The 14,586-nt window shown below is 46.2% G+C and overlaps 1 protein-coding gene and 1 pseudogene across 4 annotated transcripts in view; both read left to right on the top strand.

The window, feature by feature from the left end:
* Positions 1-14,586, top strand: part of LOC123478752 (uncharacterized) — a 62,214-nt pseudogene that overhangs the window by 37,343 nt on the left and 10,285 nt on the right.
* N4BP2L1 (NEDD4 binding protein 2 like 1) overlaps positions 6,568-14,586 on the top strand; it is a 31,349-nt gene continuing 23,330 nt past the window's right edge. Inside the window, exons 1-2 of one of the 4 annotated variants that reach the window (XM_024580842.4) lie at positions 6,612-7,061; positions 8,884-13,232. In XM_024580842.4, coding sequence (XP_024436610.2) covers positions 6,901-7,061; positions 8,884-9,010 — 288 coding nt within the window. In that variant the 5' untranslated portion in view covers positions 6,612-6,900 and the 3' untranslated portion in view covers positions 9,011-13,232. Of the gene's footprint in view, positions 7,062-8,883; positions 13,233-14,586 lie in introns of those variants that run through there. The other 3 variants (XM_071220983.1, XM_053920680.2, XM_024580841.4) reach the window with 3 other exon arrangements.

The raw sequence follows: 14,586 nt of genomic DNA, 5'->3' as shown, positions 1-14,586 counted from the left end.
TCCAAATTAACACTTGGCCTTTGCTCTCCAGTTTTCAAAATTTTATTCTTATGATCTTCTCTTTCCTTATAGCATGTGCTTAAAAATCATAACAAAACATCCTCCCACACACAAAAAAAACCCTTTACATTTTAGTGGGGTTTCAATGGGGGGAGTGGAAGTTAAATATTTGTGTTCTATCTGCCATCTTTATTGGAAATTGAGTGCTTTACTTAAAATAGCTCAATGTTTTCCTTATGTTCATTTTGTATCATTTTAGTTTCTCTTTCTACGGGACTGTAGGTCTCTTCTAGATGGAGACCAGGGTCTTTGGTGTTTGGTTCACTCCCCAAGGACCCTGCTTTCTCTGCAGGCTCCTAGAGCGTCTGTGGCACTGGACTTGTCTTTGGCCTACGATGGGATGGTTTCAGGGAAGAACTGACCAGGATTAGGGTCAAAGCACAGACAGCTGCAGAGGGGACTCTACATCTGGCAAATTATTGCTATTTAGAGGTATTTGCAGAAACATTTATGGATTTGCAGTGAATACATTAGAATCCACATCAGCGTGGCCATAACCCGGGGTCATGTTATAAGTACTTAACAAGTGAGAATGGCATGGGAAGTGACCAGTGTTATGCTGCACCAGTGCACACCGGCTGACTGTCCACCCCGGCTTGGGTTCCAGATGCTCCCAGCTTTCTCTGGCCCCTAGCTTGCTTACCTTGCCCTGATTTCCAGAGTGAAGTTTTAGAGAAATGGGTTGGGGCTACTCTTCTGTGTTCCTAGGCTTCTTCCTTGAAGCTTATACTCTTCAAGTGCCCCTGTGCACAGTGGCATATTATAAGTGCTGTGGAAACAGAAGACACGACCCTCACTGTGAAGGAGCTGTGTGATATGAAGAGTAAGGGGTGGGGTGTAGGAGTCAAAGGGGGTAGACTGTGTAGCCTGTAGTGGAAGGTGCAAGATGGAGGTGTCTGGGCAGCCAGGGGTCCCCATCGAAGGAGTTATACAGGCCAAGATGACTTCTCTTTGTCCTCTCAGTTCATATCACATATATAGGTAACAAGGTGAATATGTATGTGTATAAGACTAATTTATATTTTCGAGTAAAAAAATATCAGAAAAGTTTTTGGCAGGGTAAGAAAGGACATAGGATCCGAGAGAATTCCTGTATATTTGAAATGGTTCTGCTAGGTTACAGGGCCTTGGGTTCAACGGCTGTGGAAGCTGATCTTGGTTTCATCTGGACATCCATGGGGAAGGAGCCGGGACTAGTTATAACCAAGAACTCCAAACCCGGGCTTATTTGGGGCTGTATGTTTGAGGGTGACATTCCTGGTTTCCACTAACTCTCCTTGCATACCTCCTTATTCTTCCACTTCTTGTTAAACAGTAAGAATTAGAGAAACATTCTACTGTTTCTTCATTAGCCCAAAATGACTTATGTGATTATTTTCTGTGTGTGCATCATGGTAATGGTTTCTAGAGCAGCAAAATGAGATTGTTCTGGTCACCCTGTATTGGAGAAATGGGCCCGAACCCTCGAGATGAGAAGTTGGTCAGAGGAGCTGAGGGCACCAGGAGCGTTATCACAGGGATGCTGACTCAGGGGAGCCCGCTTGTCTGGAGGATCCATGCAGCTGGGGCCAGCAAGGATCTGAACACAGTCAGTAGCAGGCTGGATCTCAGATCTGTCCTACATGGTTTCTGTTTGTGTTATTCCTTAACTGGCATTATCACTATCTCTGTTATCTTAAAATAATCCCAAACTCAAAATTACTGAGAAAGTAATTTTGGTCTACATACAATTAGTGAGCACCTTCTGAATATCAAGCACTCTGTTAGTTCTAACAGTCTAATGGGAGGAAACAGATACACAAACAGATTACTTTTAACAGTCTGATTTTGAGGAACAGATAGAGGGAGACAGAGCTTGCTGACTAGTTAAATATGGGAGTTGAAAGGAAAAATATCCGGGCTTACTTCCTGGTACGGCCAACCATTTTCTCTTCCTTATAACTCTCCCTCTCTAGGCACCCCCACACCTCTCTGTCTTGAGTTCTGTCTGCTTTGCTGATCTTCATCAATAGATCCACTTCAAAGGCACAGTCCTTAAATGTCGGTGTCCCTAGGGTTCCCTCTTTAGCTGTCTGCTCCATTTTTTCGTCTTTTCATAGGGCCAGGATTCCCAAAGCTCTGTCTCCAGCTCAGACCTCTCTTTTTGTTACTGGAAAGGGGACCTGGCTCTTAGCGCATCTGCCTAGGGCTGGCCTGTAGTGTGTGGGTTCTTGATCATGCAGGAAAGACTTCACAAATCAGGTGATTCGAGAGTACAATTTTTAAAGCTGGGGGCAGTGAAACAAGGAAGTGTCACAGGTGGGCACAGGTAACCAGGTTCTTGGTGATTGGGACAAAGAATTGAACCGAACACCCAGAGTTTATAGCAGAGAACATGGGAGCAGTCCAACTCCAAGCAGAGATTGACCCCATGGGCCGGAGGGATTCTAGTCTTATACGGCAGATCCTTCCTGGCTAGTTTTGGTGGCTTTTATTGCATATGTGCAAGTGGTTGTTTTACTTTAAAGCTACTGCACATGTGGTCTCCCATGATTTCCCTTAATTGGCCACTGGAGCAGGGGTCACACAATGTTACCAAATGGGCCCCCCTTCTCCCGGGGTCCCCCTGTACTAGGTTTGCCTTGCCTGCTGCCAGGGAATTATAGCTCTCCATGTCAGAGACTGGTGAAAAGGAAAGGAATTACTTATTCAAAAGTTACACAGACTTAAGACTAATGACTTAATGTCTTCATTAAGATCCTGAAGTCCCTTAATACACCCACAAACACACACAGCCCTTCCCCGCTTTGCCCGATCCGGTAGCTTTACCATACCTCAGGGAAAGAAATATTAGTCTGTGGATCAGGTAGTTCCCGGTTCTTCCCAGTAACCCGAGCTTGGCTGGCAGGCCTCCCTTGGTTCTGACACCATCAGCTGTGTCGCCGGATTCTCCAGTTCTTAATCCAAAACCACATGGCACCTCCTCATGGCCCAGCAGCAAGAGTCCTTTCACCCCTTTCCTTCCCAGTGTCTCTCCTGCATTCTTCCAAACTGCTAAGAGAGAGCTCTGCATCGCTGCTACATCTGGCTTTCTGGCTTCTTAAGCTGCGTGGCAAAGGAAGACCCAAAGCCGAGTGGTTCTTCTTGTCATGGCTGCCGTGACTGGGTTTAAATCCCAGCGCCAGTCTTCCTCAGCAGCCCTATTTCCGACTCCTCCCACCATTGGCTACACTTGATTTTTCTAGCTTTTCTGGGCTGCCACAGTAAGTCCGGGCAGGTGTGGCCCCGTGGTGTGGAGCCAATCATCTCCAAGCTCTTATGCAGGCTCTGTGATCAGGGGGAGTTGCCTCCCAGTTACATCCTGGGTGGAAGTTAGTACCATCCCCCTGGCTCAAAGCATGGCCACAGCTATTTAACATTATCCATGAAGCCAGTTAAAAGTTATAGATATGTTAAATGACCATTCTGGAAGTTAGCTGCAAAACAGCTCTCACTGTCCCTGCTCCATGTGTCCCTTCCCCCAGCTCAGACTTGTGGGGGTGAGGACATCCCATATTTTTAATATTTCCTGGACACACTGAGTTCTGGACCCCATTACAAATCCCTCTTTTAGGGCCCCTCTGGCTATACCCTCTTACAGAAGGGCTTAGGATAGAAGAATATGAAACTGGAAAAGCCGATGTTCATGCTGCCTGTCACCTACCAGACCCAATAAGGAGAGACAGGGATTGAATCTTTATGGGCACTTTATTCAGATGGCCGGTGATCTGAGAAGATGGAGGTTTTGTACCCTAACAGACAATTTAAATTCCATTTTAAACCAACCCTTTTTATAAGAAGAAAAGGGTAGGTAAGGGGATTAGAACTCAGGAAAAAAGTTAACCAGATAAAAAGCTACAGCATTCTTTCGTTATGGCTCAGATGCCATCTTGCTGGCTTACAGTCCTCCTGAGGCACAAAGGTGGAACTGCTTATGGTCTCCTGGAGTCAAGGTGGGTCACACCTTCAGCCCCTGAAACAATAGCTCTGTACATACATTAATTACCATGTTTATTAGCTATTATCTCAAACTAAAAATTTTTCCACATCTGAGTCCCCCATCAAAACAACAGGAGAGTCTAGGTGGGGCTGCTTTGGCTCTCTAGAAATGTTAAAGGAAAGAAATGAGCCTTGGTGGGACTGCCTTAGCTTACTCAGAAGTCAGAGGAAATGGGGGCCTTGGAGACAGGTTAGGGGGTTTATCCCAGGATGAGCTGCTTCTGCCCGTTGCTCCCCTGGTTGCAAGTCTTGTTGGGTCCCTTCGAGTTTAGGAGATGCATGCCTGTCAGGGAAGAAGGGAGAAGTGGAAGGAAAAGGTATATGCGTGTTCCCAGGAGGGAGAGCAGGCACATGCTGGGAGCTTCATTTCGAGGGTTTTTAAAGGCTGGGGTTTAGGAGAGGGTCTCAATATAATATTCATCAGCTTTATACTGATGAGCCAAAATGAGACTTATTCCCTCAACTTTATCTGCCCCGGGGTGTGGTTGACAAATGGCACTAATTGGATTTCTACTATCTCTCTCCCTGAATAGGGTGATTTAAACTATTTACCATCTGGTTTTGGAGGAGAACCATTTACTCTTAAGTGTCTTTGGTTTAGGGAAGATAGGATTTAGTAGGTGGCTGCAAACTATCGGTCTCAGTTTCCCTATTCCACTGGTCCTAGTTTACTAGCTTATCTCATAGTGAGCAACACATTTACCAGCATCTACCAGGTTGCTCTACCTGCCCCAGGCACTGCAGAGTGAGTGTGCCAAACCCTCTAACCCCCAGTGCTGTGTGTCTTTCTGCTGCTCAAGATGCCCGGGACTCCCTCCAGAGAGGAAATAAAAGTGCAAGTCTCACAGAAATATGCCAGCCATCTATGCAGTTTAAACTTTTATAGTAGCCATATTAAAAAAGCAAAAAGAAACAGGTGAGATTAATTTTTTAAAAGATTTTATTTATTTTTAGACAGAGGGGAAGGGAGGAAGAGAGGGAGAGAAACATCAATGTGTGGTTGACTCTCATGCGCCCCTTACCGGGAACCTGGCCCACAACTCAGGCATGCGCCCTGGTTAGGAATCGAACCAGCGGCCCTTTGGTTTGCAGGCCTGCACTCGATCCACTGAGCGATACCAGCCAGGGCAAATCTTTAATAATGTATTAACCCAATACAGCCAGTTATCAATTTTAACATGTAATCACTATAAAAATTATTCTTTTTTTCCATACTGAAACTTCAAAATTTAGTGTGTATTTAATATCAATTTGCACTAGCCACATTTCAAGTGATCAATAGCCACAGGTGGCTGGTGGCTCCTGTACTACACAGTGAAAGTCTAGAATGAAAAAGGTAGTATTTGGGGCTGGGCAAATGCACCCTTGTAAGAAGTATGGTAGGACACATACATTATAAACACTGTTTTTATGATTCATGTACAGGGTGATCCAAAAGTAGGTTTACAGTTGCTTTAATGGAAAATAATGCAATAATTAATAAATATATGAGAATAAACTGTGTTTTGTGTACTCATAACTATAAACCTACTTTTACCCTGCCCTTTATATTCTGTTCCTTATGGTTTTCCCCTAATATTTAGAGAAGCTTTTGAAATTCCAGTGTTTCTCAGCAGTAAGAATCAAAGTATCCTTCCTCCATTGCTAGGAAGGGATTTTCAAGGGAGAGCATCCCCCTGCCCCAAAGGGAAATCCCAAGGGCGAGGAGAACTTACCTCAGAGCTCTCCTTACTTGGAGAGTCCCTTCCAAAGCTTATTGTAAAGACTGTGGATTTTGTTTTAGAAGAAAATTGCTTTGCTTCACAATTCCTTTTCAAAAGTTTCATACCTGAGCTGTCAGAGATAAAGTGTTTTTAAAATAGTCTTGGATTTTTCCAGGATGGTGTTAATTTTTAATAGCGTCTCTTTTAAGTCTGTGCATCTTGGAGTTTGGTTCAGAAGACAGGACCTCTCCGTCAGTTTCGAGTGCACAGTACTGGGGAGCACTATGGTGACCGACCTGTGGCGCTCGGCAGTTCCTAAACTAGCGCTGAATTCTGGACGCTTTTCCATAAATGGTTTCAGTAGACTGCTCCTTCCCTGTGGGCTGAAATGGGTCCCAGAGAGGCCACGTCTCTTCAGATGACAGCAGAACAGGCCCTGTGTGGTAGCGCTTCCTTCTTGGGAGACCTAGTTCATGTTACGGTGCACAGATCAGTCTGAGTTTTGAGGGGTGCTTTTTCTGAAAAAGAAGATATTCAAAGTTATGTAGGAGGCAACAAGGCTTTCTAAGAATATTTTTGGCAGGCTGATAAGGAAGAATAAAAAAAAAAAAAAGAAATGATACAGGCCTGGGAGAGTGGCGTTAGTCGTTGGGACGCCGCCAGATACTGGCGTACACAACTGAGGCAGACAATGGCCTTTACTGTTGCTATTCAAAACGCTGTCCACGGTCTTCAGTCGTCAACTAAATTTATCGCATTTTCAAAGTCCAGGCCGGACGGGTGGGGCAGGGGAGGGCTTGGCTTCCAGGCGGCCAAACCTTGTCCCAGTGACCTCGGCGGTCCTCCCCTGCGGAGCGGGGAGCCGGGGACCGGGAGAGGTGCGCAGAGCCGGGGCGCGTGGCCCGCCTTTCCCGGCTGTCAGTCTCACGGCCGTTCCAGCTTCCAGGTGGGGACGCCCCCTCCCCCGCAGCGCGGCTCCGCGGGCGGGGAGGAGGGGCTGGGCTGCGATTGCCCGCCCCTCCATCTATCACATGGCCGGAGCGCCACAAAAACAACAGCTTTGGCCGTGGCTGGGACTTCAGGACAGGAAACCCGGGGCCCTTGCTGCAGCCCCCACCCCATGGAGGAGAGTTTTCTCGAATCCTTTGGGAGGCTAAGCCTCCAACAGCCGCAGCCTCGGCCCCCGCCCCCGCGTGGGACACCCCCGCGCCGACACAGCTTTAGGAAACACCTCTACCTTCTGCGAGGCCTCCCTGGCTCGGGGAAAACAACACTGGCCAGGTAATGCCCCCGGCCCGGCCTGCGCCCCTGGCCCCGGCCCCAGCCTGGCTGTGTGGAGCCCGGGCCGCCCGTGGGTCCCGTGCCGCGCTCCCGGAGCACGGTCTTGGCGCTGCGCCCCCGCGCCAGCCCCAGGTGTCACGGCCCTTGCCCGCAGCTGCGCGGGCCCAGGGCAGCGGCCGAGGACCTGCGCCGCCTGGCTTGGGGGCGGGAGGCCCACAGGGATCGTGGCCAGGCAAACCCGGGGGCGACTGCAGAGAAAGCCGCGGGGCCGCCCACCGGTGCGCACGCACAGCCACCAGCGTCAACAGGCGTCTTCACTCAGGCGGAGAGACGCGGGACAGGGCCGATGGCGGAGGCTGGCGGCGCGCTGGGAACCGAGAGGGTTAGTCAGCTGCGTGGCGGGGGCAGCTGCGGAGGCATTCAGGTGCGCAGGGAGGGGGTTGGCGCGGCCCGCAGACCCCGGTGACAGCGCCACGCGGTGGGCGCCCGATCGAGTTCACCTACGAATTGCGTAGGCGGCCGGAGTGCCAGGTCAGCTCCGACTAGGCGGGCCTGCTGCCACCTTGCTAGGCGCACCAGGCCAGCCTCAACCTCATCACCCGCTTACACCTGAGGTTCCAGCATCTTTGGCCGGTTCTCTCCCTCCCTGTGCCAACGCTGCCGCCTGCCTGGTCTGCACTCCACCTCCCTCTGCCCCACGATTCCACTAGCCCTTTAGGACTCAGGTCTGTTACAGCGTTGGCAACCACCCCACACACCAGTAGGTGCTTGCCTTCTGGGCTCCGTGGCCTCCTGTTTACACCTCTGTGATCACGTCGGTTTTTGCACAGGCTCTGTTTATCCTTGTGTAAGTTTCTTGAAGGTAGGGGCCCTACGGTACTCTACCAGGCACAGAGTCTGGCGCGGAGTATGCTTTCAGTGGAAGAAGTGGTCCCTTGTCCTCAGAGAGTTTTCCATTTCCTTAGAGCAGGGGTGTCACGCTTATTCTCACGGGGGCCACGTTAGCCTCCTGGTTGCCTTCAAAGGGCCAAGTGTAGTTTTAGGACCGTATAAATGTAACTATTCCTTAACAGTTAAGCGAGAGCTCTGCACTGCTGCCAGGTAGAAACCAGGTGGAGGGATGGATAAAACAAGGTTTAGGGCCAGATTCGGCCTGTGGGCCTTGTGTTTGCCACCTGTGCCTTAGACAGCTGAGGCAAAAGAAGAATCAGGGAGCTTACATTCGGGAGCTGGTTTGAATGGGAGGAGTGTCTGGGTCCTTTGAGGGTCAGGGAACTGTGACAGCCCTGGGGATGTGTTTTAGTTAGGATTTCCAGCAGATTTGTGGAGTAGAAGCCTTTAGCAAAAAGGGATGGGTGACTTCCCAAAGGCTCTTTGTACCCTTTCCTAAAAAACCTATTTCAGTAGGTTTCTGTCTGTCTGGGTGGGGAGGTTGAGGGTGCAGAGTGGGGGAGCCCAGCAGAAGGAGGTTATTTTGTGTATAAGTCATGGGGTGACATCTATTAATGATGGAGTAACTTCTGGATTCAAATCCTGTTTAGTTTCACTTTGGCTTTGCTGATCTGTGGCCTGTCACACACTGAGTGTCAAAGAAGGAAATAAATGTCTTTTCCACATTGTTTTTATAGCTGCTCAGAAGGGAAGTCATATGATGAGTGGAGGTGCATAGACTTGACCATCAGAAATGGTGAGATCTGAACCTCACCTTCCTTATCTGTAAAGTGAGTGACTTGGCCTCAGTTGGACTTTAAGTTCTCTGCTGGCTCTAACATTCTACACTTTTAGGATTTTAATTCCTGGGTGATGTTTAGCTGAGCTGAAGACACTGGATGCGGGAGCCCTGGCCTGGGAGTCTGAAGATTGTGCCTTTAGATCCTGTTTGTCACGAAATAGCTGGTGACTTTGGGCAATCACGGAGCTTCTCCAGGACTTGTTTTCCTTACATGTGAATACTAAGAAATGATTAGGTTAGATGACTTATTGAAGATCCTTCTGGCTGTTAATTCTCTTAATTCTAGTTGTCCGAGATGGTATTCAAATAATTGCGAGGTGACGATCTCTGACCTTGGATTCAAATTCAAGCTTTGCCACTGTGATCTTTACTCAACTCCTGTGCACCTCCGTTTACTTCCTGTTCAGTGAGGATATCTGCTCTGCCTACTTCAGAGGGTTGTAAGGATTAAATATGTGAGAGAACTTGTTAAACTTTAAATTTTATGTATTTAGTTTTAGAGGGGAAGGGAGGGAGAGAGGGAGAGAAACATCAATGTGAGAGAGACATCGATTGGTTGCCTCTTGCACATCCCCTGGGGACCAAACCCCGCAACTCAGGCTTGTGCTCTGACCGGTAATCAAACCAGGTGACCTTTCACTTTGCAGGATGACACTCAACCCACGGAGACACACCCTCAGGGCAATTTGTTAAACTTTACAGTATAAGTTTTAAGAGGTATTAGTTACTGCTTAAGATACTGATTAGCTGAGGTATATCTTCAAGGTGTTCCTGGGGAGGAGACTGGCTCTGCGTTTCCTGTTAGGCTGGGTGTTGGCGGTTCTGGGAGCAGAGGGACCTTGGCACAGCTTTCAGTGGGTTGTGATTTATACAGAAATCTGGGAAGCAAGCAAGGAAATAGGCCACAGGTCAGTAAGAAGGGAGGCATGCACTAGGGGGAAATGGGGTGGTGGATGTCACAAGCTGTGGCCCTCAGGGATCTATCTGCCTTTCCCACTTTTTTAGGGGGTCAATGGGGGAGAGAAGGAGAATGCCAAATTGTTAAAAAAAAATGCACATGTACATAGTCTGAATTACTAATTTTTGTAGAGTAGATTTTTCTCAAGAAAAAACACATGTAGAAAATGGTAAAACTGCGAGGCTATCTCATGTATGGTTGGATTCTGGGAAATTCATACTTTCTATATTCTATGTATTTTCTATATTTTCCAGATTTTCTATAATGAACATGTATTTATTGAATCAGAAAAATAAAAATGCAGGTCCATCTTTTTTTCTGTTTAACTTTTAACTTTCATTTAATTAAAGAAATAATAAAAATGATTTTGAAATTAGGATACGTCTTGTCTTCCAAATCAATGTTGGATTTCTATTCTTTTCACCTATTTGTTTTCATAGTTTGAAGGGGTTGGAATGTGGAAACCATCTATTTAAATTATTTGGTGACATTAAAAACAGAGTATTTTGTAGTTTAAAAAAAAATTAAGTTCCTCGTAGTACTAAAAAGAGCATGCCTCCCAAATCTGTTCTATCACCTCTATTTCATTTTAAAAACACTGCAAAAATAGGTTCTTATCATTGACCTGTAAGTCCTGCTTCCAGGAATTCATCTGCAGGGAACAATCGGACAAGCACAGGAAGACAGAAGAACGTTCCTCACACAGCTTTTTTAGATAATAGAAAAACATGTGAGCCCATATAAACAGACAAACATAGAAGACTGGTTTATAAGTCAGGCAGTGATTAACGGGAACATGGATGTGTGTGTTCCCTTCCATGTGACACACAAACATCACACCCCATTAAGTTAAAAAGCTGCAACAAAGCTCTATCATGTATTTGTGCACATACACCTGTATGCTACTTACATATGTATACACACAAATCCCATTTTTTGTTCAGAGAAAGTGGTGTGAGTACCCTCACAGACCAATGTGTGGGAAGACAGACTTCATCGGTTGTTGTTGACTTTAAATAGTGGGATTACGGATTTTCCCCCTTTATTTATTTCTCATGTTTCTATAACAAATATGTATCACTTTTTAACTTTTTGAAGGAGAAATAACTTTTTACACCTGAAAACAGTTTTGTTCAATAACTTGGTGTGATAGACCCAGGTTGTTGACAACGCATTTATTAAATAACAAAATAAATTTCATTTGGTATATAAAAAGGCTTTCCCAGGTTCATTCTCAGTTGGACATATACTAGGAAACTTTCGTTTTAAATCCTCACCCAGGGACCAGCTTAGAGAGAAAGGAAGGGAGGGAGAGAAACATCGATCGGCTGCCTCTCGTATGCAGGAATCAAACCCGCAACCGAGGCATGTGCCCTGACCAGGAATCAAACCCTCTCTACCTTTGGGTTTACGGGACGACGCTCCGACCAACTGAGCTACACTGACCAGGGCAGGAGACTTTTATAATGCATGAGGAGATTGATTTTAAATACTTATTATTAATTTTATGTTAGTTATTCAATGTTTTATTGATTTTTATTAATTAGCATATGAACTAGCCTAGGTCACTTGATTTGTCAACACCTCAGGTTCTTTTCCATTAAAATGAAGTTACTGTTCCATTAGTAAGTTTATTGTGAGGATTGAGGCTACTATGGTAAACAGATTCCATGACCTAACATGGAAGACACTGTGGAATGTGTGGGCTTTATAACCAACCAACCATTGGTTATTATTCACTAATCAATAATGGTATTCACTGAGTACTTGTACAACTATTAGTATTGGTTTAGTAAGTATAGATCAAGTAAGACTGAGAGAAGGAACCCATACAAGACTAGGGAGCAGACAGCAGTGATCAGTACACAGCTGTGGGTTGATGACATTTGATGGGAAGACCATCTTATGTTCTGTTGGTGTTTGAGGCCAGGGCTGTCACTGAAGGTGATTAGAAAGACAGAATAATTAGGAAGAGTAGTTTCCTCCCTGTAAAGGAGGTTCTTGAGGTGGCCTTGAAGTTGGGGAGACTGTGCTGAAACAGAGGAGAAGGCTTAGCACCGGACTAAGGAAGTGAGAGGGAGCTGGGTGTCTGTGAGGCCGGTGAGGAGAGTGGCTGCACCGTGCAGATGGTTTGATGAGTGGATATATTGGTTAGGTCAACCCGGGGCCAGATCATGGAGAATATTAAAAGCTGGGCAAATGAGTACAGAGTGGATAAAAGAAATGGGATTCCCATCCCAAGGCCCCTTCACTCAGCAGATGATCCAGTGCTATCTGACTCCACAGCCGAACTGACACCCCCGGGATCTGCACCTTCCCGGCCCTCCCTCCCCCGTGAAAGCCTCTGCGGACAGTCTCTCTGCTTCTGTGCTGCACGTGCGTGTGCATGTGTGTGAAAAGGTCCCCCTTTTGGGTGGTTTTAACTTAAGGGTACAATTCAGTGGCATTCACTACATGATGTTGTGCAACCATCACCACTTATCATTCAAGTTGTTTTTATCATCCCAAAGACAAACTTTGTACCAATTAAGCAATAATTCCCTGCTCCCCACTGCCTTCAGCCCCTGGGAACCTGTGATCTGCTTTCTGTCTCTATATACCCGACTGCTCTAGCTGCCTCATGTAAGTGGAATAACACAGTATTTGTCATTTTGTTTCTGGCTAATTTCACTCAGCTTTATGTTGCAAGTTTCTTCCATGTTGCAGCATGTGTCAGAACCTCATTACTTTTTGTGGCTGAATAATATTCCATTGTGTTGATGTACCATTAATTTGTCCTTTTGAAATGAAATAAATCGAAATGGCAGTAGTATAGGGTGCTCTTCCCTTTTCTTTTAATGGCCTTATTTGAAAAATTAAAAGTTGTCAACCTTATCTCATTTCCTTAAAAGTTTTTTGAATGTCTACATACCAGTCAAAGCAAAGTCTGGGACCCACATGCCCGCAGTTTGCACCCTCTGGAACGCCGTAGCCCCCGTTGGCACCATCACATGGTTTCTGACACTGGTCAGAGGGCTCAGAGGGTGCCTGCTGGTGGCTAGCTTTCCCCCTCACGTGTGCCTCTGGATAACATGGAATTTCCCATGAAGAGAAATACCTCTTCATTTCTTGGCACTAGAGCTCTCCAAGAAAGTGAAAGGGTGCTTTCCTGATGTGGTGCAGTGACAAGGCAGAGACATGGACAAAGGTATACTTTACAAACCAGTAGTTAAATATGAGAAGTGGTGAGAAGAGGGGTCAGTGAGGTCAGCTGAGCAGAGTCATTAGACCCCGAAGCCTATGATGCTCAGTGGTGCTCCCAGCCCCCAGGCCTGGGCTGTGGTGGTTTTATGGATGAGGCCAGGCCTCTCAGAAATGAAGGCAAAGTCAAAATAGAAAGTGTTGGTATGACAAGCCTGTGTATGTGAAAATAGAGTATCAGGCAGTGGCATCTTAGATTTTTAGTCACTTAAGTCTACTTGGAGAAACTACTGACTTTTTATGTTTTTTAAAAAATTTATTTTCTAAGCCCATTAAAAAAAAGATTTTATTTATTTTTAGAGAGAGGTGGAAGGATAAAGAGAGGGAGAGAAACATCAGTGTGTGGTTTATCCTTGCTCATCCCTTACTGGAGACCTGGCTCACAACCCAGGCATGTGTCCTGACTAGGAATTGAACTGGAGACCCTTTGGTTCACAGGCCAGCACTCAATCCACTGAACCACACCAGCCAGGGCTGACTTTTTATGTTTTTAATGATTTTCCTAAAGTGGGTTCTAATTCTCCCTCCGCACTGCTCAAGTCCCTGCCTCTCTCTACAGCCTGGGTGAGTGAGGACTGTCGGTGCCGTGCGTGTGACAGAAAGGAGGAATGCAGAGCAGTTTGTCTGTCATCACTCACTGGACAGGCTATCCGGCTACACAGAAGACTCACCAATACCGCAGTCCTGGGGCCGTTGAACTGGGGCAATATAATATTGCAGGACTGGCTTGTTGATGAGGGAAGCGGTGGACACAGAGGAAGAAATGAAAGCGGAAGAATGTTTTCATAGGAAAATCTCAGGGGATGTACATGATGTCCCCTTAGAGTTCATCTAGTCCACACCCAACACTCAAAGTCCTGAAAGGTTAAGCATGTTGATCAAGTCACGAGGATGGATTCTCCTGATTTCTAGTCCAGAGCTTTTTCTTCCTCAGCAAAGGAAGAGGTGAATGAGAGTGATTGATGAGAGTGGTGAGGTTGTTTTGAGCTGTTGTGTAATGAAAACACACTCAGAGACCCTAGTAAGAGGGCTAAGTTTACCTGGATTTTAACTTCAGAGTAAGGAAGCCACATTTTATTACTTGTCACTATTGATGCTATGTTTCTTCTGATATAAAAGAAATTACCAGGGGATTAATTTTCTTCATTAATGTGGTATCACTGGCAGCAATGGGAGGAGATGAGATTTACATTTTCAAAACTTTATTTTTAGAGAGAGGGAAAGGGAGAGAGAAAGAGAGGGAAAGACACATGGATGTGAGAAAGAAAAGTTGATCGGCTGCCTCTCACGTGTGCCCTGACGGGGGACTGAACCTACAGCCCAGGTATGTGCCCCGACCAGGAATCGAACTGGCAACCTTTCACTTTGAGGGACAACATCCAGCTGAGCCACATGAGTCAGGGTGAGATACAGATTTTAAAATAAGCATTTGTGTAATATGATAAAGGAAAACTAGTGTAATGTCTAAAGGTTCCTTCATAAGGATCTCTATCACATCATATACACAGCTTGTTTTTTAATAAAGGTGAGAGCCCAGAAGAGGGGAAGGGAAAATGGAGAAAGAAAAGAAAGCCCACATTGTCAACTGTATGCCT

Source organism: Desmodus rotundus, chromosome 3 (genome assembly GCF_022682495.2).
Source record: "Desmodus rotundus isolate HL8 chromosome 3, HLdesRot8A.1, whole genome shotgun sequence".
NCBI classification, from domain to species: domain Eukaryota; kingdom Metazoa; phylum Chordata; class Mammalia; order Chiroptera; family Phyllostomidae; genus Desmodus; species Desmodus rotundus.
Note: the sequence above shows the minus strand (reverse complement) of the source record. Positions and strands in the feature narration are given on the sequence as shown.